This window comes from Thalassophryne amazonica, chromosome 8 (genome assembly GCF_902500255.1).
Source record: "Thalassophryne amazonica chromosome 8, fThaAma1.1, whole genome shotgun sequence".
In the NCBI taxonomy this organism is placed as follows: domain Eukaryota; kingdom Metazoa; phylum Chordata; class Actinopteri; order Batrachoidiformes; family Batrachoididae; genus Thalassophryne; species Thalassophryne amazonica.
Window position 1 is genome coordinate 94,715,000 of NC_047110.1, and position 25,237 is coordinate 94,740,236.

A 25,237-nucleotide genomic window follows, 5' to 3' on the forward strand; every position below is an offset into this window, starting at 1 on the left:
TAACATTGGGAACAGAGGAGCACATTTATAGTGATCACTTCATCAAAGTACGTTTTCTATCACAAATCTTGTTCCTTCATATAATTGATCTCATTTGTAAACATGAGTAACATTCATTCACCTCAGCGCATTCAGAGTGATTGGAAACATTTAGTGATTAACATGTATCTTGATTTCTAATTCTCTATTTCTCCCACACTTACACAGCAAATCATTTTAATACTCAGTTGTTTTCTATACCTGCTTGCTCCAATCAATGGTTGGGGGAGGAAGCCTGTCCCACCAGACATGGGGCGAGAGGCAGTGCACACCCTGGACAGGACGCCAGTCAATCGCAGGGCCACATATAGACAGACAAACCTGTTCGCACCGCCACGCACACCTACAGTCAATTTAATTCACTTAACCTGCATGTCTTTGAAAGTGGGAGGAAGCCAGAACATCTGGAGGGAACCCACACCAACGTGGACAGACTGTGCAAATGCCACACAGAAACACCCAGGCAGGAAGCGATCCCAGGACCTTCTTGCTAAGAGACAGCAGTGCTAACCACAAATCCACTGTGCTGCCCTCATTTGAATGTAATTCTGTTAAGCATGGACATTTTAATGAATGATCAGAGGCATTATGGATGCTGGAAGGCTGGGATATTCAAAAAGAATCCGTAATGTGTGTTGCTGTTGATAATAAAATACACCGTTCATGAGCATGTCACTGTTTTTACCAGTTCTAGCCAAATGCATGCTCGAAACAATAAATTCATGTGAATCTGTCTAACGTTTGTAGTTTCTCATCACTATTAGCCTGACTAAAGTGGGGCTAAAGCTCTGATATATGTAGATTAAGGCTGGGCAATATGACCTAAAATTCATATTGCGGTTTAATTTGAATCCCTTCATGGTAATGGTATATATTGCGACATAAACCTAAGTGGAAAAAATTATAATGGAAGTGTTTCTGAATGGGTTATATAGTCCCTTAGCAAAGCTACATGGATAAAAATAAATGAATAAATAAAAAATCAACAAAAACAGATATAATATAATTTTGAGAACATTTATTGTGCAGATCTCAAAACTCAGCGTACTCATATTTTTATAACTTAGAATGCAAATGTAAATTGAAAAATTTAAAAACATGAACAAATGTAGCAAAAAAAGTTACACACAGCTATTTACATTAAATTCCAGGAAATGCTTATAAATGGTAAATGGACTGCATTTATATAGCACTTTTCCATCTGCATCAGACGCTCAAAGGGTTTTACAACTAATGCCTCACATTCACCCCGATGTGACGTTGCTGTCATGCAAGGTAGTCACTACACACCGGGAACAACTAGGGTGTTAAGAACCTTGCCCAAGTGATTTTCTGGTCAGGCTGGGATTTGAACAGAGGATCCTCTGGTCACAAGCCCAACACTTTAACCACTAGACCATCACCTCCTGCTTCAGGTTTTTTGTGTACAACTAGATACATGCAATAAGATGCCACACAAATTATATTTGTGCCACTCAGAAAAACAAATCCTGTCTAAAACAAGACCTCTCTGACTTGTATTTGACGTCATTTTGGACATTGGAATGACCTCATACTTTGTCACTCCTGCTTAGGTAGTGTTACTTCTGTCTGCCTTTGGTGGCATTTTATGCAGAAAGTCCTCAGAGACCACCTCACGTGGGTTGGTGATTCTGATTGGCTTAGGTCATGCGTTTCCACAAATGACCAATGGAAAGCGTGTTTTTTTTTTTTTTTGTTTTTTTTAAGTCTGCTTCTCCTGCCCCAAGACAGAGCTGAATGAGACTGTTTGCTTTGACTTTCCGCAAATACGCGCACCAAATATGACCATAAAATTAAGGAAAAACATAGCGGAAATTATTCATCATAATTGTCATTATAATAGGCCTATTAACAGAATTTAAAAACTGGCATAGAGCTTGAAGTGTGCATCATTTTTTTTTAACCAGCTCCTCTTGCTCTGTGGTCTCTGTGCTTGCATCAGGAAGTGTTCTCGCGATTGGTCGGTGGAGTCCAAATCTGTATTGTAAGCCAAATTTATATAATTTATACCGTCTACTGCATGTACCGCACACCCCTAGTGTACATTTGCGTGTATTCCAAACTTGCCACCTCTTAGGTTACAGTTACAGTTCTTCTGAAATTATGTAAGGCTCAGTAAAACTTCTCAGTCCCTTATCAAACCTCAGCTTGGTGAGGTATCTTTACCAAGCTTGTGTCCAACGTCTTTTATGTTGAAGCATCAAACACAATTTTTTCCATTATTACAAGAATCATTGATGGTGTTGCGCTTCAGATGCTAATGACAACACTATGCCTTGGTCATTCTGTGGATGGCCAGTGGGACCTGTTCAGTTTTGTGGTGAACAACAGTGTTGTTGTTCATTTTATGTGAATTACATAAATACATCCATTTTCATGAAAGATGTTGAAGCGTTATGCAGGAAGTTTGGAAATAACTATAGGTTCATCCTAGGGCTGGGCGATATGACTTAAAATCACGATATAAATTGAATCCCTTCACGCTAACTATATATCACCATATGGACTTAAGTGTAAAAGTTATAATGGAAGTGTTTCTGAATGGGTTATATAGTCCATTTGCAAAGCTGAATTGATTAAAATAAACAAATAAAACAAAAACAGATATAATTAATTTTGAGCGCCTGATTCTCTGACTTGTTAGACATGTATTTTTGTGCATTGGAATAATCTCATTTTGCCATTCCTGCTTTGTCCAGAAAGACCTCAAAGACACCACCACATGGGTTGATGATCCTGATTGGTTCATGTCGTGGGGTTCCACCAATGACAAAGCGGAAGGTGTGTTTTTTTTTTTGTTTTTTTTTTCTCTCGCTACTCTCCTGCATGAGATGGAGCCTTCAGCGCAGATGAATGAGGAAATGTGAGACTGTTTACTGCGGCTTTCTGCAAATACGCACACCAAATATGACCACCAAATTCACAAAAAAACTGCAAAAATTATTAATCATAATTCAGGTTATACTAGGCCTATTAACATAATTTAAAAACTTGTATAAAGCTTGAAGCATGAACTTTTAAAATGCATTGAAACACACACTGAGTCTGGTAAATTTAATGGGACAATTGCTTAATTCGGTGATGTGACTTTTTCATGACAGAAATTCAGTTAGGCAACTCCATCCAGAGGGTTAAAATATTTTATAATTTTACACTCTTGCAAGTAGAAGTTTTAATCTACCGAAGTGGAGATGGAGCCTGTGACCAAATTTACTGACTGCAGCCTTTTCTAGTCATTCAGAGTCACTGAGGAAGATATGTCATCAAGCATTACCACAATTGGTCGGTTAAATTTCTACTGTCTGCCAAATTCATTCCGTGAACCGAATATATGATTTTATGATAAAACACAATAATAATTCATAAATGATATGCATTTTATCTTAATTTTTAAAATGTCATATTTTGATGGCAAAGTTCCATATTCAAAGAACTAAATATTCCAATAATAAATCCCCCCCCCCCCCCCCGGTGCTTTGGTTAAACAAATAAAAATATAAATTCTATATAAGAAATACATATTTGTAATTCAGTTGCATTGAATTATTTCTCAGTGTGAAGAGAAAAACTGTACAATACCTACACAATGCAGTGTCTTTTTGTTGTATTCATCCCCTCTGGAAAGCTATCTGTTCTTGGTTTTAGAATGGTTTGTATGAGTGAATGTTTCTCATCTACGACTGCCAGCTCCCCATTCTCACAAGAAACCTTATTCTGGAAACCATGGCACTGAAAACCACTGGGCCAACAAGATAGTCTTAGGGGAAATGAGCTAATATAGTTTGCCCCCTAAAATCAAAAACACCTCATTAATGCCTCCTTAAAGGTCTTTGTTGGATAGTTCTTGAGCACCCAATAACATTTCCTTTTCAGGAGCCATTAAGTATTAGTTTGTTGTATCAGTTTGTCTTTTTAAGCAAAATGCATCACATTTTTGTTGAAATTATTGAGGGGAAGAGTAACATATTCATGCATCACAGAGACTATTATCTGATTGCCTTCAGAAATAAGCTTCTCTTACCTGTTCCTGGCTGTGTCTTTTGATGGCACATTACATCATCTCACAGAAACACTGCTTTAAAATACCCAGTAACATGTTGGTAAGTTTTCAATTCATTAAGCAGCAGTATACAGCAGGAGAATATTGACAGCAGCTGTCCGCCTGCTGCCTCTGTTTGAAATCTTAGGATGGTCATATGATTTATGGTGAATGGCTGGTTCAAGGGTCATGGTGAGAAATATTGGTTTAAGATTACAGACTTTTAGTGGTGGGTGAGGTGGGGGTAATGTCAGCTTGCTCAGGGACATCTTGCATGAGCAGAGGCAAAACACAATCCTCACTGGTAACACTTTACTATGAGGGTAAGTTACTTGACATTCAGTAATGCAATAAGAACCATTAAGAGTTGTCTGTTTGGTAATTATTTACAGAGTTCCCTCAGACAATGGAATGGAAAAGTTCAAACAACTTAATTCATTCAGGTTTTACCAGTTGTAACACTTTTTAAGTTGCTTCTTTTTTCAGTGTATACATACAGTGTTTTGTTTTGTTTTTTTATAATCATGGCTATCCCTTGATGATGAGGAAGATGGTCTCTTGATCAATTTCCAGACAGTGGTTTCATTACACAATGCCACTGTACCCCATTCAGAGCCAGCAGCACCCTCGACACTTTCCCTCAGCTCTCCCGCCGCAATATTTCTGAAGTCAGCATGATAACAGCATGAAGTACGTTGTTGGTTGCTTAAATAACATAATCCCAGATGGCAGGATACACTTCCAGACAACTGTATTTCTGTATAAACTGAATATGTTTGCCTTTTTTTCTTTTAAACTGAGTAAAAGGTAGCAAGAAATACACACTTTTAAATCTAAAATCCGTGTTCTGTAACCACATAATACCTGTCAGGTGATTTCAGACCTTTTTCAAAGATGTTAGCAAGCTAAGTAATGATACAAAAATGTCAGTCGAACTGTGGTACAGTCAGGCATGGAGGAAAAGCCCATAGTGAGAGTGTCAGGTTTACCCATCCTTTATAACGTATCGTAAAAGACAGTGAATGATAAGTATGAGCTGGCCAAAATGGAGGGCTGCTAACCATACATGGAAGACTGGCGATCTACCATAGCGCCCTTCAAAATCATGTTGTATAATTAACAGTGACTTAAGAGTTAACAGCTTAGTAATCTCTTATTAATGGTGTTCAAGATCTTTATAAATCACTAAATTTATAAGTTGTATACATATTTCTAATACCTTAATTAACAGAATGACAATAAATTCATTTTCTGTAGATTACTATTCCAGTTAAGGGTCACAGTGGGGGTTTGGGGGGGGGGATGTTGGGGGTCCTGAAGCATACCCCATCAGTCACAGGGCGAGAGGCAGGATATACCCTGGACAAGATTCCAGTCTAATGATTTTTTTTTCATAATATATTAATCAATAACTTGTCAGAGCCATAAAATGGTGAAAAATCACCCAAGAACTCAAGGTGATGCCGTCAAATGTCTTATTTGGTCAACAATACAGACCTATTTAGTTTACTGCCAGATAGGACTAAAAACTTGCTGTCAATGGTCAGGTCCCTTAACTTTCTATGACTCTGAAGGGAAACCGCTGTGTCCATTCAACTTGAGCTAAAGTGTATGTCGTAACTCCTGTTGACATTTATCCAGATCAACAAAGTGAACACACCGACAAATGTCTTATTGGGTTTTGTGACGTTAAAGTAGACCTGCATTGAAACAAATGTGGTCAGATCTCAGAAAGAAATAGCTGATATGTATTTATAAGACCCTTATGAATGCAGTAAAGTAAATCTGTAAGCCCAAATTTGTAATTCAGCGGAGAAATCTTCGTTTAAAAATGACAAATTTGCAGCTAAAATTTAGCCCTCCGTGAAAACAGTTTGTACATCCAGGTCATTTCCATGACGTCGGGGAGAAGACGATGCACTTGCTGCCTTCAGTTCGATCAAAAAAAAAAAAAAAAAAAAAAAAGCCTTCAGTCCGATCCCGCATTGAAATTGATTTTATCTGTTAGTAATGTTACTGTTATACACATCCTGATTTTAACATCCAAAAGAAAGCTGCAATTAATGCGAGATACAGCTCTGCATGCTCAGCTCAGCGGCGACATCGACAGCGGGGACGTTCTTCTCCGTTCTTCTCTGTTCTTCTCTGTTTTGATGTGGAGCAGCCAGTAACACCTGTTGCCCGCAAGGATAGACTTCTTGCGGCAAAATCCGCAGTACCGCACGGTCTCGGTAATCGGAGCCACAGAGCTCCATGGCCGCTGAGAGAGGTTTATATCTTTTTAATGACTTGAATTCTTTACAGGTCCCGCATCTGTACCCCGCGATGGTAACACCGGAGGCTAAAGACAGTACATTTTCAATGCGACACCACTCAATCAAATGGGCGTATGGGAAAAAAGCCCCCAAAAATCATTGTCAAGCAACAATAAAAGAAATGTTTACTCACCAAACGTACCGCAAGACAGCGGAGGTCAGTCTTGAAGTCCTGAGCGATTTCTCTCACGATGTGCTGGAAGGGCAGCTTGCGAATCAGCAGCTCGGTGCTCGAGGACCACAATGTAAATAAGCATCCGTATTGGAAGCGTTCTTGTGTTATCCTCTGCGGTATTTTTATGTATTGTTATATAATTTTATTGCCGAATAAAATAAAATTCTGGGAGCAGTGGATTTCTGTTAGCGGCGGATCTCTCACAGCGCCACGGTGCCGTGAGGCTTCTTCACGCCGACGTTGAAACTTGTGCAATTGTTCGCCAAATGCACGATGTGTAATCACAGCGGCCACCGCGTTGTAATCCAGAATGGCCGCGGGACACAAAATGACGTGACCGATACGTCACATGAAAACCCTCTATAAGACAATAAAAAGGTGCTTTTGTAAGAGATGCAAACTGATGTAAATCCACAAATTACAGTTGGCGCGCGCATTGCATGCTAGGATAGTGTCTTCTCTCTGACGTCTCGGCAGTGTCCCGGATGTGCTGACAGTTTTGCGGAGGGCTAAATTTTAGCTGTAAATTTGTCATTTTTAAACTAAGATTTCTCCGTTGAATGACAGATCTGAGCTTGCAGATTTACTTTAGTACATTCAGAAGGATCTTATGTGTAAATGTGTCATTTCTTGGTCCAAAGATCAGACTGCATTTATTTCAGTGCAGGTCTACTTTAAGCATTTACCTGATAAAAGTGACAAAAGCAACCCCAGCACCTCCCAGCAGGCAAGCTTGGATTGTAGTTTTAAAACATGAAGTTAATAAGCAGAGCGTGTACGTGTGTCTCCCTCTCTCTCTCGCTCTCTCACTAAGGGTATGTATGTGAAGACAGTGAAGGGCATGGCGAGAATACACCAAGTTAGAGTTGTCATTAAATGAGTGGTGGAATGACTGTGTGGGTTGCCAGTGCTGTTTCTTTTTTCATCACTAAAAGACAAACAGGCCTTTTGAGTGCTCTGTTTTGCTTTGAGCTTCCACTGAAAAAGTATAATAGACAAATATTTTTGTGTGCAATTTCGAAACAAAGAGCCTCATAAAGGCCTTTTTGCAGTGCTTCCACTGCATCCCTTCCTGTTGCCCTTATTTACTGTTTAATGTCATTCCAGTCCTTTACATTTACTTACAGCTGTGACACGGGTTAAAACTTGAGGAAAATTCCTGTTTGCAAAACTCTGAAATCTGTCTAGCATTTGAGTTGTCATCCAGGCAAGACGAGGTTGCTCGGGTACACAATTTTTTTTCTGTTCTTCCTGCTGGGGGGCCCGTCTGCTTTCAGTGAGAATGTCTGACAAAGAGTCAGCTGGGGCTGCTATAGAAACTGTTCAAACTGCAGTACAAAATCATAAAGGCATAACCAGATATGTAGCAGATATGTCAAAGTGACTCTTCAGCATGCAGGTTAGAGATGAAGCTGACCTAAGGGGCTGAGGAAGGAGAATAAATTTGAACTTTTGGACCACCGGTGATGGGGGTGGGGAAGAGTGGGGAAGAATATAAAATCTATTCACATTCACAGAGAATAAGGGCTTTGGGGATAGAATTGCGCAGACAAGACAAAGGGCAGTCCACTCAAAGTAACCAATCGTAGGAATGAAATTGGACGAGTGTGAAATGTTTGTCTTGGTGGCCCAGAAAAATAATGGCGTTGCACATTAATGTCAAAGAAAATCACATTGCTTATTATGCCCCCTATCAAGCAAAGACATGGGGTTGTGTAATGGTTTTCAGTGAAACTTCACCCAATGGTAACGCACCATATGAAGATGTGCATGAAGGAAAATAATTCCGGACTGAAGTCTTTAACTCTCTCTGGCCCAGGGGTATTTTCTAGATTTGACCATACTTTCAGTTAGGGCTGGGCAGTATGACCTAAAATTCATATTGCGGCATACATTGAATACCTTCAAAGTAAGGGTATATATTACGATTAAAAATTATAACAAGTGTTTCTGAATGGGATATATAATCCCTTAACAAAGCTAAATTGATAAAAAAAAATGAACAAAGCAAAAACAGATATAATGTAATTTTGGGAACATTTATTGTGCAGATCTCAAACCTCAAAATTAAAACTCAGCACTATATGGTGCAAAATAGCGCATACACACACAAGCACCATTTTTCATAACTTAGAATGCAAATATAAATTGTAAATTTCAAAAACATGAACAAATGCAGCTAAAAACAGTTATATACAACTATTTACATTAAAATGCAGGAAATGCTTCAGGCGTTTTTTTTTTTGTACAACTATGTATATGCAATAAGATGCCACACAGCTGGAGGCAGTGTTAGTATTAAGGCAATTTTATGGTAACGGAATTACAACATCAGCAAAATCTGGATATATGGCATCTAACCATGACAGATTAGTTCAGATTGTAATTCCATTACCGTAGAATTGCCCATTAGTTATGTCTGCCTTTGGTGGTGTTTTGTCCAGAAAGTCCTCAGAGACCACCCCACATGGGTTGGTGATCCTGATTGGCTTAGGCCATGTGGTTCCACTAATGGCAGAGGGGCAGGTGTTTTTTTCTTCTCTGCTTCTCCTGCCCCATGATGGAGGTGAATGAGGAAATGAGACTTTTTGCTGCGGCTTCCTGCAAATACGTGTACCAAATATGACCATAAAATTCACAAAAACATTGCAGAAATTATTCATCATAATCTATTTTATAGTAGGCCTATTTACAGGACTTAAAAACTGGTATACGAGGGCTGTCAATAAAGTAACGGTCCTTTTTATTTTTTTCAAAAACTATATGGATTTCATTCATATGTTTTTACGTCAGACATGCTTGAACCCTCGTGCGCATGCGTGAGTTTTTCCACGCCTGTCGGTGACGTCATTCGCCTGTGAGCACTCCTTGTGGGAGGAGTCGTCCAGCCCCTCGTTGGAATTCCTTTGTCTGAGAAGTTGCTGAGAGACTGGCGCGTTGTTTGATCAAAATTTTTTCTAAACCTGTGAGACACATCAAAGTGGACACGGTTCGAAAAATTAAGCTGGTTTTCAGTGAAAATTTTAACGGCTGATGAGAGATTTTGAGGTGATTCTGTCACTTTAAGGACTTCCCACGGTGCGAGACGTCGCTCAGCGCTCTCAGCCGCCGTCGTCAGCCTGTTCAAGCTGAAAACCTCCACATTTCAGGCTCTATTGATCCAGGACGTCGTGAGAGAACAGAGAAGTTTCAGAAGAAGTCGGTTTCAGCATTTTATCCGGATATTCCACTGTTAACGGAGATTTTTTTAATGAAAGACTTTCGTACGGGTCGGCTTGCTCCGCCACAGGAAAAACACCTCTGTTGAAAGCCTTAAGGACAAGTTGGAACATGTCCTGCTGTTAAACAATTTCTCATATACTCACTCCACTGAAAGCCATCAAAAGCCGCCTGGATTTTACAAATGGTTATCAACACGGAGGTGTTTTTCCTGTGCCGCCGCACCGCGTCGGCTGCGTCCCGACGCGCGGACCCGTCCGCACGTCTTTCATTAAAAAAAATCTCCTTTAACAGTGGAATATCCAGATAAAATGCTGAAACCGACTGAATCTGAAACTTCTCTGTTCTCTCACGACGTCCTGGATCAATAGAGCCTGAAATGTGGAGGTTTTCAGCTTGAACAGGCTGATGACGCCGCCTGAGAGCGCAGCGCGACGTCTCGCACCGTGGGAAGTCCTTAAAGCGACAGAATCACCTCAAAATCTCTCATCAGCCGTTAAAATTTTCACTGAAAACCAGCTTAATTTTTCGAACCGTGTCCACTTCGATGTGTCTCACAGGTTTAGAAAAAATTTTGATCAAACAACGCGCCAGTCTCTCAGCAACTTCTCAGACAAAGGAATTCCGACGAGGGGCTGGACGACTCCTCCCACAAGGAGTGCTCACAGGCGAATGACGTCACCGACAGGCGTGGAAAAACTCACGCATGCGCACGAGGGTTCAAGCATGTCTGACGTAAAAACATATGAATGAAATCCATATAGTTTTTGAAAAAAATAAAAAGGACCGTTGCTTTATTGACAGACCTCGTAGAACTTGAAGTACGCACTGCTGCTCTGTGGTCTGTGTTTACATCAACCAGTGTTATCGTTGGTGGAGTCCAAATCTGTACCGTAGGCCAAATTTATGTCATTTATACCATATACTGCATATACTGCGCACCCCTACTTTCAGTTATTCCCGTCTTAAGGAACCTTTTTTAAAGCATAATGCCCATGTAATGCATATGAAAATGTTATCAACAATCTCAGTTTTCAGAGTGTGTCACATATTTGTCAAGAAGATTGTATGTGTAAATATTTTGGTTCTAAATTTGAAATAATGAAATGCATTTTTTCGAAAATTCTTCAGATTTATTTATTGAAAATGGTGGCAAAAGCAGTTAAGCACATTTGTTTTCAATGTGGAAAGGTTCCCGGTTTAAAGCCACCCCTACTCATTCTCCATTTGTGGCATTGCGCCAGGAAAGGCATCTGGCATAAAACTTGTGCTAAATCAACATGCAGATCCACCCCAGATCTGCTGTGGTGATCCTTAATGATAACAAGAGAGAAGCCTAAGAGAATTACTTTTTCACTGAAAATACACCTTTTATCATGTGACCGAACTGTTTTGGTGATAGAAATGTTACAAATGTAGTCTAATATAGGAAGGAAATTGTATATCAGTTGAAAAAAAATCAAAAATTTAAATCACTCATCATTTCCATCTAGACATTTTGTCTTCAGTCTATGCAGAAATGACCATAAAGTCACTGAATAAAATGTGGGCTGTCCCTCACACAAAAAATACCCATTTGCTCTGTTGGGGGAGTGGAGCTTATAGATACTGTAAAAAGAAAATAGCCCATTTTTGAAAAGCATTTGAGGCATTAGTGAAGATAAGAATTTTTTGACTGCTGGTGCTCTCTGAATGAGCCTGTTGAGAGTGAGAGATAGAGACCTGTGTTAGTCAGGGGACATAACCAAACAACTGTTCATTGTGTGATAAAAGCATGAAATTTTGCACATATGTAGCGTTGCATATTGTTAACATTTTCAGATATTAGGGCACTTGAGATTATGCCTGTGGCAGCCATTTTCCAAAATGGCCACCATATACCATTGACAAGATTCATGGAATAGGGGTGCATGTGTGTAATAAGGTTCTTTCTGGGTAAATGTTCACCAGAAATGTATCAAAGTATGTCATACATATTTGCAAATCATAGACAAAGTTTTTTTTTTTCCTGGAAAAAGTATTTTTATAAACAACAGGTGCTAATAATGGAAGTGTTAAATGATTGAAACTGACTGTTTCAAGTCATACAATGCTCATATGAAGAAATGAAGTTATTTTACAATTGACTCACAAAAGGTTACCTCAGGTCAAATAAAACAGCACGTGACATGTACTTGGATGCAGCAAAACCTAGTACAGTCCAAGTACAGTCCAAATCTGCTGCCCTGCACTTGCATCGGTGCCTGCAGCCCTTCTTACAGCTACATGACACCAGCTCTTCGCATGTTTCTGCAGCTTCAGGGAGTGTGGTCCAGAAAAATTGTTCTGAAATTTTTCGGCATTGCATTAGACGGCATTGCTTAAATTTTCATTGTTATGCAGATGATACCCAGCTTTATCTATCCATGAAGCCAGAGGACACACACCAATTAGCTAAACTGCAGGATTGTCTTACAGACATAAAGACATGGATGACCTCTAATTTCCTGCTTTTAAACTCAGATAAAACTGAAGTTATTGTACTTGGCCCCACAAATCTTAGAAACATGGTGTCTAACCAGATCCTTACTCTGGATGGCATTACCCTGACCTCTAGTAATACTGTGAGAAATCTTGGAGTCATTTTTGATCAGGATATGTCATTCAAAGCACATATTAAACAAATATGTAGGACTGCTTTTTTGCATTTACGCAATATCTCTAAAATTAGAAAGGTCTAGTCTCAGAGTGATGCTGAAAAACTAATTCATGCATTTATTTCCTCTAGGCTGGACTATTGTAATTCATTATTATCAGGTTGTCCTAAAAGTTCCCTGAAAAGCCTTCAGTTAATTCAAAACGCTGCAGCTAGAGTGCTAGCAGGGACTAGAAGGAGAGAGCATATTTCACCCATATTGGCCTCTCTTCATTGGCTTCCTGTTAATTCTACAATAGAATTTAAAATTATTCTTCTTACTTATAAGGTTTTGAATAATCAGGTCCCATCTTATCTTAGGGACCTCATAGTACCATATCACCCCAATAGAGCGCTTCGCTCTCAGACTGCAGGCTTACTTGTTGTTCCTAGGGTTTGTAAGAGTAGAATGGGAGGCATTCCATCATTAACTTGTTAATACTAACATGAGTTGGATGTGCTGGCGCATCCATCGACTTCAGCGGGTTGAGAGATGATTGAACTTATATAAAAAAAGTCAATTGCATGTACAGAGGTTCACCAGTTTATTAATTCAGGTATTTTCTAACAAAAGATTTACTATGTGTTTGTGTGCTTGTTCACAGATTTGTAGTTTGTTTGGTAGCTGTAATATTTAGAGCAAATAAAGAACCATTGGGATTTATGTAGCTAGTGCAGGCCTTTTGGAAAATATCTTGATTGGCTGTAATATAGATCTTTCAGATCGGCTCAGGAAACCTGGTGGCATCCAGCACCTTATGTAAGAGATATTAAAGGCAGAAAATTCATTGATAAAATACAGCTGGGAAGATAGACTGTGCTATAAACTAACTATTGATGCGTATCAATGAAGATAAGGAGCTCTTACAACTGAAATATCCGACTCCGAAAGTCGGCATTTTAGCAGAATTTATCCATCATCGATGATTTCATAAATACCGCCATTGACACAATTTGAACCAATCAGAAAAAAATCCCCCAGGCCACTCGCGGGAATGCTGTGACGTAGCATGGGCACAGAAAGCTGTTAACCTCCAAAACGTGAATACGCTGCAAATCATGAATTATCTGCAAACCCTTAATTGCAAAACGTGAATAGTTAAAAATAGCTCCAAAAATGTGAACGCGGGTCTCACAAAACATGAACGCTGGTCTCGCAAAATGTGAATATATATATATATATATATATATATATATATATATATATATATATATATATATATATATATATATATATATATATATATATATATATATATATATATATACGGTGGCTTCTCAGTCGTGTGACTATCCGAGAAATTGTGGAAGAGGTGGGCATCATTTTTCGGAGTCCAGCATGTCCTGTGAGACTTCAACACGAAGGTGCTTTTGCTTCGCCGTCTGCTTCGGCACGAATTTCACCGCCACTCTTTTCATAGCCAAGTCTTCTGTCACAGTGGAATTTGCTGAAAAAGTGCTGATGTCCACCTCTTCTGCAATTTCTCGGATAGTCACACGATGATCCCACATCACCACAGCGTTCACTTTGGAAATGATCTGGTCATTTCTGGCATGTTGATGGCCGACTGGAGTGTGCCTCGCTCTTCACTGTTGTGCGGATGTCCTTAAACCGGTTGTATCGCTCTTTAATCTGTGTGATGCCCATAGGATCATCACCGAAAGCTGTCTGAATCTTCAGAATGGTTTCCACCTGGCTGTCGCCCAGTTTATGGCAAAATTTGATGCAGTGCTGCTCCAGTTGTTCTGCCATTTTCCTTGCAATGAAAATCCGTCGAGAGCTCTACACACGTCCTCACACAAAGGCTGCTTACCAGCAAATGACGCAATCGACAGGCGTGAAAAAGTTCACACATGCGCACGAAGGTTCAAGGTTGGCTCTTGCAAGCACACGTGATTCAAATCCATCAGGATTTTGCAAAAAATAAAATGGTCCGATACTTTTCTAACAGACCTCATATATATGTGTGTGTGTGTGTGTGTTTTTTTTTTTTGTTTGGTTTTTTTTTAAGTCGTTTCTGTATTTCAGTTTATGCGCCAGTTACTGCAGGAAATCTTGATCGCAAACCCTATCACCGTAAAAATGATTTTTTTTTTTTTTTTTGGCGGGGTCACTACAGCCTGAGGAGATGATCCGAGCAGCTCTCGCTTCTGGTGTCAAGCGCCCAGCCCCGCTGGGTGTGTCCTGCTCCGGGGACAGTGTCAGGTGAGGAGTTTGACTGGGACGGTCCACCTGTCAAAATGGACCGAAGACGCCAAACGAACAGAGGACAGAAACCTCCCCCTCCAGTAAACGGCTCAATAATCTTAAGAGAAACATTGTTGAAAAACAAACACTAGTTTCTGACAATGAGCTACAACCTTATTTTATCCATATGAACTGTCCTCTGAGACTGAGCTGGAAAAATAATATTGACCCGAATGAGCAGGCAGCAGAAAAACGGCGCTCAATTTGGAAAAATGTGCAAAAACTGAATTTTAGTGATTTTATTATTATTAAAATAAGTCATAAAATGAGCAATAAAATTCACTAATTCACTAAAATTAAATTTTTGCACATTTTTTCCAAACTGAGTGCTGTAGTATAACCAGCAGGACCCCACTGATGCGTGCAGAAAATTTAATGTCACTACACTGTATAACATTGACACTATTGAAAATTTAAACAATGAAAAATTCTCCAAGTTTTTTCACAATGACATTTTTCCAAATGGTCGAGTCGGTCGCTTACATGCTTTGCCCCTTATATATACTGAAGGCCGACACTGGCGGAGTGTTGAACCTCTGTGCCCGTGTGACGTCACACATCGCTGTTATAGCAGATGGTGACTTTAGACCAGCCATACAAAACGCTCATACCTTTAACATAAATCACACATGCCTACAACGTTTCATGTGGGCTCTCAATATCATAATCTACCAACCCAGTCATGAATTATGTTAATTTTTCCATTCCTTTAAGTGATCAGTGTCAGTTTTTTCTGATGGCATTTGTCGCACTTAATGGCAGTAGCAGGTTTGGTCTCTGGACGTCATGGAGAGAAGAGTGTGCACGGTTAGTAGTTCATTGTAGCATCTCTGTGGGCATGACAGCATAGCACCACACCAGTCTTTACCTTCATGTGATTTTGTAGTGGGTGAATGTTTTGACAGCGACCTAATGTGCACATTTTGACGGTGGGAGGAAATCCACACAGACACTGTGTACATGCTGCAAGATGTTCAACTTCACAGCATGGATTTTCTTAGAAAATGTATTCATCTGTTCTGCGCTCACGTCATCTGAGCTGAGCACAGTCTTATGAGAGATGATGACTTTTTTTAATTTATTTTGCTGCTTTCTAGCAGATGGCCAATATTGGCAGAGAAATGTCACACCAAATGGAACTATAGCACCTTGTTGTGTCTGTGCGTGCGGCTGTTCTGACTGTTCTTGCTCTTTACCTCTGCTTTGAAAGAACACATTTTATTGTTGTATGGTGGTAATCACAAAGGTAATCTTAATTGTAACCGCTTTGCTTATTGACGAGCAGAAAGAGCCATGCACGAATATGCGCAGTGCACGCAGTCTGATAATACATGTACCAGGATTATTTAGGGAAAAAAAAAATGACTCCATCAGGAAGCCTCTTATACTTTCTCTTCACAGCTTTGGTCTCTCATCAGTATTCAGAATTAATGTCACTGACAGTTAAGACAGGCAGATGCAGGATTTCCATGTATAAAGCCAGATTCAAGTTGCAAATTGCTTGGTCACATACACGTTATAGTGAATGTATTTCTGAACAAACCAGCACTACCAGGTGCTGTAATGTTCTTTAACCACCCATTTTGTCATTTATGTGCACAACAAAACGTGCAGGGACCACATTCTCTTCAGACCCAAGCTTGTCTTTCAGATGCTATAGAAGTAGTGCCAAAAAAGTATGATCAGAACTACAAACGGCAGTCAGTGGGTTTAATAACCCAGATAATGATGGAGTGAGTTTAGAGTGAGTTTAGACCAGTTAAAACGAAGTCTGTTTGAGTTTTACCCCCTGCTGTCATTCATTTATACAGTGGAAATACAGTAATGGAACCAAAATAACCAAACCAAGACCCATGAGACAAGGTGGTATCAGTCTGGTCCAAAATGTACTCTGAAGCAGACCAAATAGTAAAGCCAGTCATGAAAAACGCATGTTAAATATTTTAGTTTTGGGAATTATAAAGACACAAAATGGGAAATAAAGACATGAAATGGCCCTGCTGGCTGCGCTGGGGGGGCCTGGATGTCGTGGGGCCTTGTGCGCTTCCTGGCCCCGGGGTTACGCCTCGCCTCTTGTCTGGGGGCCGGGCCCCGCCCTCGTATGGCTCGGTGGTCCCTACCTGTGCTTTGGATTCGGTTGCAGTGGTTCCTGTGCCCCCCGTCCTTGCCGCCGCTCACTCCCGCCTTTGGGGCCGTGGCCCTGGTGGTGTGGTTCTGGGGCTCCCCCTATTGGTGGGCTCATGCCGGCACCCTGTGTGCTTCCCTTGGGTATGGGGCTGCTCCCTGTGTCTCCGTGGGGGGATGTTGGGGGTGCGTTCCGGCGCTGTTGGGCTGCTCCCTTGTTGGTTTGTCGTGCTGTCCTGTGGCTCTGGGGGCTGCCCTTCCTGGCCCCTGTGCCCTTCCGCTGCCCTTTTTCTCCTGGTTACCCCGGGGCCCTGCGTCCTGGACCCATTTCTGTCAGTGCTCACGGCCAGCCGCATGGCTTCCAACGTGCCGGAGTGGTCCATGTCATATGGTAAGGTTCTGTACTCTTGTCTTGGCCAAACACACCAGCCACAGTAGTGATCAGATATTTACCTGTGATCTGGGTCTCTGTGCGTGGATGGTTGTGTGTTTGTGGCTATCACCACAATTCGGTTTTGGGTGCTCTCAAGGGAATCAAGACTCTGGTGTCCTAGATTAGGGTATGGATGCTCACTAATTAGACAACAGACTGTTGTTGTCATGGTTTGTTCATGTGTGGTTGTTTGTCCTGGTATGTTGTATGGTTGGTGCCCCGTCTCCTCTGTGTCTCACGTCAGTTATTGTCTTCACCACTCGTCTTTCGTTCTTGTCTGTCTTTGTGTTGTTTTGGTGGTCAGCCCTTCCTGATAGAAGTTGTCGGTTGGCTTTGAGTAAGATGTTGTAGGCTATTCGGGAAGGGCAGATGGGGGTCTCACACACACACCACATTCGCTCATGCATTACATACCTTCTGTCAAGCAAGAATAAATTGCATATATGGGTATTAATGTTCATAAATGGTTCTGCCAGTGTGGCATTTACCATTACTATATATGCAGACATGGAAAAAACATTTTTGCTTGTGTTGACATATCTAACGCGAATGTTATAATTTCAACAGCTACGAAACAGTCAGAAGTTGAGGTGTGTAAATTTATGTGTCAATTTTCTGTTTCTCTCTTTTCCTCTGTCCTTCTCCCTTTGCCCTTGCGCTACAGATCCAGAATGCTGATAAGAGGATGAATCCTCCAGGTCATCTGAGACATCCACGTGTCTTTCTTGCTGTCCTTCCCCAACAGCCTTCTCTTTCCACTGGGGCACCATCTGCCTCCTCACGCTCCCCCTGTTGCCCCTGTCTAAGTCCCTTCCCCCTCCCTCTGTCTCAGTAGTGACTGTCCCATAAGAGGGGAAAGGCGAGCCAGCCCCAGTAAATATGCCTGGATGGAGGTCACAGTGGCGTCTTGTCCTGCTGAACTCTCTGACCTGTGGCCTGGAGATCTGTGTGGCAGCTGGGATCACATATGTGCCCCCATTGCTCCTGGAAGCTGGTGTGGAGGAGCGCTATATGACCATGGTACTAGGTAAGGGCCCCGTTATACAAGATTACATCATTTGTGAGTCTGTTGCACTTTCTAAAACTTAGCCGAGACAGATGACGTCACATTTCCACAGATTTTCCTCCTTTATAGACATATATGTTGAGAAGTTGTGGCCAAGTGGTTAGTGCACTTGGTTTCATTGTGGAAGGATCCCAGTTCAAACCCCACCCCTGCCACATTTTTCCATGCAAAGTCCAGTTCAGGTAGGGTATCTGGCATAAAACCTGTGCCAATTCAACATGCAGTTCTACCTTGGATTTGCTGTGGCGATCCTGAGTGCAAATACGGAGCAGGCGAACATACATATAGCTGTATATGTTTGGAGCATATACAGCTATGTGCTGGTTCGGAGCAAAGTTTATCGTTGTCTAAAAGCATGATGTCATATTTCCTAACTGTTTGTGCACCAGGACACGAGAGAGAGAGAGAGAGAGAGAGAGAGAGAGATTCATTTTTCACAGTCTTCAGTTTGGAGAAACAGAGATGAGAACACCCATGAGATTATTATTATTATTGTTATTTATTTCTCCAATGAAGTCATGAAAATAATGCCGAATATCCATTAATTTGGAAGTCAGTAATCATTTTGGCGCAGCTCTGTTTAGCACTGCAGTGATGTGGTTGTTATGATGAGAGCTGGAGATGGAAGCGGTCTGTGTGGTTATTATCTCTATTTAAGGTCAAAGAAAGTTCAAAAGAAATGAGGATATTATAAAGCTACATGTACTAGCATAACACAGGAACCAAGAGCACACATAACCTAATGAACAGGCTGTCTGTTTGTGTCAGGTGCTCAGTGTGTAAAATGAGTTCTATACGTTTGGACTAGGGACATTATGAATGACTGGTGCTAAGCTGGAACAGTATGTTTCAAACTATGAGAACTTTATAGTCAGGCTTGGTGCTCGTGCATGCTAACAATGAATGACGTGCAGCAGAAAACATAGAGGGTTGCGCTTCTCAGGAGGAAAGTGATGAAGACAGATTGTATGGAAAAGACTCCCCTTCATGTTTTCGGCTGTGCATCATTCATTTTTCACATGACGAGCACCATGAGTACCAGTTATTGTGCAAACCTTTTCAAAATAAGCTTCCAGGTGTCTGCGACACAATGGCACTCTGGTTTTGAACATGCCCCAAAATCTACTACTGAACCCAAACACCCGGCTCTTTGGTTGGGAGAGGGAAGTATTCTACCTACACACATTGAGTTAAATCCCAACCACATTTGCTGTAGAATCGCCTTAAGTTAATGTAGGATTGTGCCATGTGATGTTAGGTTGAGACTGTAGAACTCAAAGGAATTACAGGGAGAAACATTATCCCCAGATACAGAAATTTTGCCATGATCGGACCACATGCTCACAAAATGACAAAGAACCAAAGATGACATCCATGGAATTGTATTCTTTCTTCTCTTGAATAAGGAATTGCTAATGTCTACACTGTTTGAAAGGCAGCTGAGCAATAGGGGCATCCATGGGAGAGAGGCCACACAAAAATCACTGCTAACCCACAAGGACATTGAAGCTCGTCTGAATTTTGTCAAAGCAGATGTCGCTGATCCTCAGAGCTTTCTAGCTTAATTGTTTTAATTGTCTGAAGTGTGGTGCTTTTTTTTTCTTTTCTGTTTTTATATGTTCTGCAACAATGCAAATTTCCCAGATAGATAGCACAGCTGCAGGAGCCAGGTCAGCCTGTTTACGGTTTCACATTTAGCAAGCTTCAGCAAAACCACTCACTCTGTACCTAAGATTGGAATGATTCATTTGATTACAAACGTATCTGCACATGACTAATAGCACATGTAACCGTGGACTCATGTAGCCCCCACCCTTATCTTTGTTTTTTACACACAATAAAATGGCCTCGCAGAGAATGACACAGTTGGAGAACTGCAGATAGCAAGCTCTGCTGTGTCTCCCCTTTGCAAAGCTCACTAAAGACATCTCAACTCTCTGAGTTCTTTCTTGTATGTCTAGGCGAGGTCAAACCTGACAGCATTCACTAACATCACCAAGATATGTTGTACAGTGCAACTTTCTAAGGACTGTGAATAGTTACATTGTCTTCTGAAATCACGTTCACATGGCTTTTAATAAAAGCATTTCTTTGAGACAATGTCTTGTGACTATACAGATGATCAGTGCAATTTTACCAACCAAAAAAGGAAGGACAAAAGTTACTGTTCAACTAGAAAGATCAAACAACATACATTTATACTTTCCCATTTCTACAGTAATTGCTGGTGATCTCAATAAAAGTAACTTCAGTGCACAGTTCCTCCTAAATAGCTAGCACTGTAAACCAGTCCAGAAATGGTACTCAGCCTAATTCTAATTTTGTTGTATTATAATGTAGTGTCAGTTATTTGAATGAATATAAATGTTGTGTCTTGGGAGGCTTAAACCTAATTTCCCCAAGCGCTAGTGTCAGGTTCTCAGTTGGCTGCTTTCTATTTTATCTAACAGCCAGTTGTTGGCTGCTTTAGCGCCAGTTGTTACACTCTGTCTCTTGTTTCCTTGTGGGAAAAGGATACTGTGTGACTTTTAGCACTGAGGTGTGTATTACTTGTTATTAAGGTTTTGAACTAGTTCAATGAAGGAAAACCACAAACATTGAACATATTGCTGAGGACTAAAATGAAACCAGCAACTTTATATTTTTTATGACAGAGAAACATTTATTTGAAATGATGGTAAAGGATTAACAATGTGATTTTAGTGTCTTTTTTTCTCATTCCAAATTAAAATATTCTGTGCTTCTAATAACTTTGTGCTGAGTTCAATTCTGTTCTTCCTGTGAACATCATGCATATCTTGGAGTGGCAGAAAGAAATTTGCTAGCAGCAGGAGATTAAAGTCAAATATGATGTGGTCTCCCTATTTCCAAGCAGAGACGTTAGCTGTGTACCTTTTATAAAGCCACCTTGACACTTTAATTTGATCCCCACACTGCCACGCAATTCGTCGTGCCAGTGCATCCCACTTTGGCCTGCTTGATGCCAAGCTATATAACATAAAGCCTGTGCCATATAATTTCATAGCCGATGACGCATTTGCTCTCAGAACTTGGCTGATGAAACCATTCTGTCATCGCTCCGAGTTGTCTTGTGCTCTTCGTGTGGTGGAGAATGCATTTGGAATCTTGTTTCAAAGGTAATTATTTATATATATATATATATATATATATATATATATATATATATATATATATATATATATATATATATATATATATATATAGCAGTGGATTGGTGAAATTTGTTGGTGCTTGATTGACAGGCTAACATATAAAAAGAAATGTTTGAATCAATTGGCAACGTATATTTGGAAAAAAAAACTCTTAAATATCACAATTTTTACGTTCACGTGAGGTAGTTTTTGAAGTGATTTGAAAGGTTTATTTTGAAAAACTGCAATGGATACACTTTATCCTCTATTGTAGGTCACAATGTACAGAAATAGTCACATGACATTCAACTCAACTCAACCTTTATTTCTAAAGCACGTTTAAAACGACAGCAGTCTACCAAACTACTGTACGTGATAATAAAAAAGGGCACCAAGTTACCCCCAATCGTAAATAAATTAATTAAAATGACAATAAAATTACAACAGGCAATAAAACAAATAAATTCTAAAATACATGGCACAGTAGGTGGGGGATGAAGTAAGAAACAGCGAGCTTGTCAAAGGATATAAGATATGTTACGGTAAACAGTGGATTAAAAAAATGATATTGAAGTATATAACGGTCCGTCTGTCACCACTACTAAAGGAATTACAGTTCTCGTGAGAGTTTTGCAAGAATGACAGTTAAAAGAAGACAAAACCCAACAATCACATTCCACCACTGAATGGAAATGTGGTCATATCACTATAGTTTTATGTACCATTCTGATAATATCACTTTTGTGCAAACTTGTAATAAAAACCCAGCTGCAGTCTTACATGGAGCATTATTAGCTGGCATCTCATGTGGTAACTGATTTTGGAACAGTAATAAAAAAAATTAAATCAATAAAGTTAAAATACAGATTCTGCTCAGAATGAACCAGTTTGGGGCTTGGGGACGGGTGCTCTTATTTAAGGTCTTAAGTCAGGTGTTGGGTAGGATTGCATGTGTTGGGTGGTTGAGGTTGAGGCGCACGTATGTGTAATGGAGAAAGTGAGGAAACGCTGAGTAGAGACACTTTGTGAGACGGCATGTCATACAGCTGTAGTGTACGTGGTGAGGATTGTTATGATGGGCCTCCACAGCTGCAGCAGAAATGTGGTGGAGAGAATGACTGCCACAGACATGTCTGTGCCAGCTTCCCTTCCTGTCTCTGTGCTCGTCTGTTTTTCTGCTTAACGACCTTGGTTGTTTTCTCTGCTTCATACCGGGTTTTGCCAAAAGCACAAATGTTCTGATCCTAGCTATAAAATGCTGCTGAGAGTGCTGGATAGAATTCTGCATGCTTTTAGTTTAGCTCCTGGCCTTGCAGTGTTTTTTTTTTTTTTTTAACCTACCTTTAATAATAAAAAAGACAAATAACAGTGTTGTGAAAACTGTCCCCAACATGTGACTGAAGAGAAGTACTGTACTGAGGGTAACCAGTAACATTCTTATGCATGGTGATTATAGGAATATTTAAACTTTGTTGTTTAGGTTTACCAATTTTCACCAAAAAAGGGCTGAAGTATTAAAATACCTATATTGTCCATATGCAGACTAAAGTTGTTCAAAATATGACACCTAAATATGTCATTGTCATTTGATTGGCTGATTATATGTCGTGTGACATTCATCATTTGTCCCATTGTACACATCGTGAATGTCATAGTGACTGATGTTTTGTTCTGTCCATTTTTGGTTCTGTGTACTGTGCATTTTTGTCCCATACGTTCCACTCTATTGAATGGCTGCATTAGCTTTTTGTAAAAATGCTTCCATGATATAAGGAAGCTAAATCCAATACCCACAGTGTTTATGGTGACATCAGCAGCCGAAGAAGTGCTGACAGAATTGGAGGGGTTTCTGTTGCAATATTTCACTGCATTGAAGAAAGCAGACGTGTGCTTCCACACACACACAGCTGAGCTTCTTAACAGCACTCCCTAAGCTCAGTGGTGTGGTCGCATCCCTGGTGGCGTCAACGGCTCAGTGGGCACAGACGTCTCTGTGTCCTGCTGTGCTCCAGTTTCTGCTCTGTGAAGAAACATCTGTGTAATTTTAAGTAAAATATCAAATGATGCAGATCTGTTTAGGTGTCATACAAAACAAATAATTAATGTTTTCCATTTGTGCAATGGAAAGAATATTTTCATTTGTTGATGATAAAGCAGAGTTGAATGATTTATTCCATTTTTCAGGGCATGCAAATAGTCTTACTATTGCCCTTGTAAACATTCATTATTTTTATATTATAAATAGATCTTTGTCATTTGATTGGTGGATTGTTTATCATGATGTATTCCTCATTTGTCCCATTGTATGAGTCATGTACTATGCATTTTTGTCCCATACGTTTCACTATGCTTTTTGTGACAAAGACAAAAAAAAGCTTCCATGATAAGACGCAGCTAAATTCAGTAGCCACAGTGTCGCAGGGACGTCTTGAGCAGCCGTAGAATCTTTGTTTGCCGGATTGAGGAAAACAAACGTGTCTTTTGGCACATACAGCTGAGCTCCTCGGTGGCTTTGGCTCTACTCGGCAGTGTGCTGGCTTACCTGTTGGCAGAATTGACCTGCTGGTTGTTCACAGAGCCTACTCTGCCCAACTTTCTAATGTTAAATAAAATTTAAAATGATTTGGATCTATTTAGATATCATGTAAAACAAATAATGAATGTTTTCCACGAGTGCAATGGAAAGAATGTTTTCATTCACTGAATGATGAAAGATTCCATGAAAGAATATGAACAAAAATAGAATTGCAAAAATATTTATCTGCCTTAACAAAGCAATACAATTTAGCCCTTCGGCTTTCCCTTGTTGCCCTCAAGATTACCACAGCAGATCTGAGTGGAGCTGCTGCATGTAAGTTATTAAAATAATTAAATAAAAGCTGTGGTGACAAACAGTATTTAATTGACAACAGTAACCAGCAAATAACTCACAATGCGTGCATGATAAAAGTACTCACCTTCAACAGGAATATAGCACATACCCACTTCATAATATAGTTGAGTCCCTGTTTTTGAATAGGCTAAAATTCAGATTGTATGCAAGCCCTGTGTAATACATTGAGTAGAAATGCAGTGAAACAGAAAATGTAACCCTGAGTTTTATAGAGCAACCTCTCCCATGGTGAATTACTATGATCTAAAGGGTTAGGTTTATGGCTTTTACTTTGTGACAGTGAATAATAAAAATAATAATTATTACTACTACTACTACTTGAGTCTTAAACTTGCACTATTTCTTTCACATCTCCCACCTTCGCTGTAGTGGTGCTGTGTACTCGATCAGCCTTACTGCTGCAATCATGTTCTATATCACTGGTTCTGTTGGCAGGTATTGGTCCAGTGCTTGGTCTCCTGTTCATCCCTCTGATTGGCTCAGCCAGTGACCACTGCAACAGCAGTTATGGACGACGGCGGCCTTTTATCTGGCTGTTGTCTCTGGGAGTCCTTGTGGCACTTCTCATTATTCCTCACGCTGATGTTCTCGCAGCACGTCTGGCCTGGGGTGGATGTACCTTCCAGGTAGGATACTAATTTGTTTACAATTTTTTCTTTATATATATATATATATATATATATATATATATATATATAATTCTACCAAAATGTGCACCAGTGCTTTGCCTTCCTTGAGTGATTCTGTGTAGGCTCTCAGTTGCCCAGGTGGTTTCCATAGTAGAGAAGCTTGAATCTTCGACTGGACTAGGTTGCTTGACACGAGGACGTTAGTCGTAG

General features: G+C 40.2%; 1 protein-coding gene across 2 annotated transcripts in view; it reads left to right on the forward strand.

Annotated features, from left to right (window-relative positions):
* The window catches only part of slc45a3 (solute carrier family 45 member 3), a 125,629-nt gene that overhangs the window by 74,214 nt on the left and 26,178 nt on the right, over positions 1-25,237 (forward strand). For both annotated transcript variants that reach the window (XM_034177016.1, XM_034177017.1), the window contains exons 2-3: positions 17,952-18,314; positions 24,834-25,024. In XM_034177016.1, the coding sequence (XP_034032907.1) occupies positions 18,167-18,314; positions 24,834-25,024 (339 nt within the window). In that variant the 5' untranslated portion in view covers positions 17,952-18,166. The remainder of the gene's footprint in view (positions 1-17,951; positions 18,315-24,833; positions 25,025-25,237) is intronic.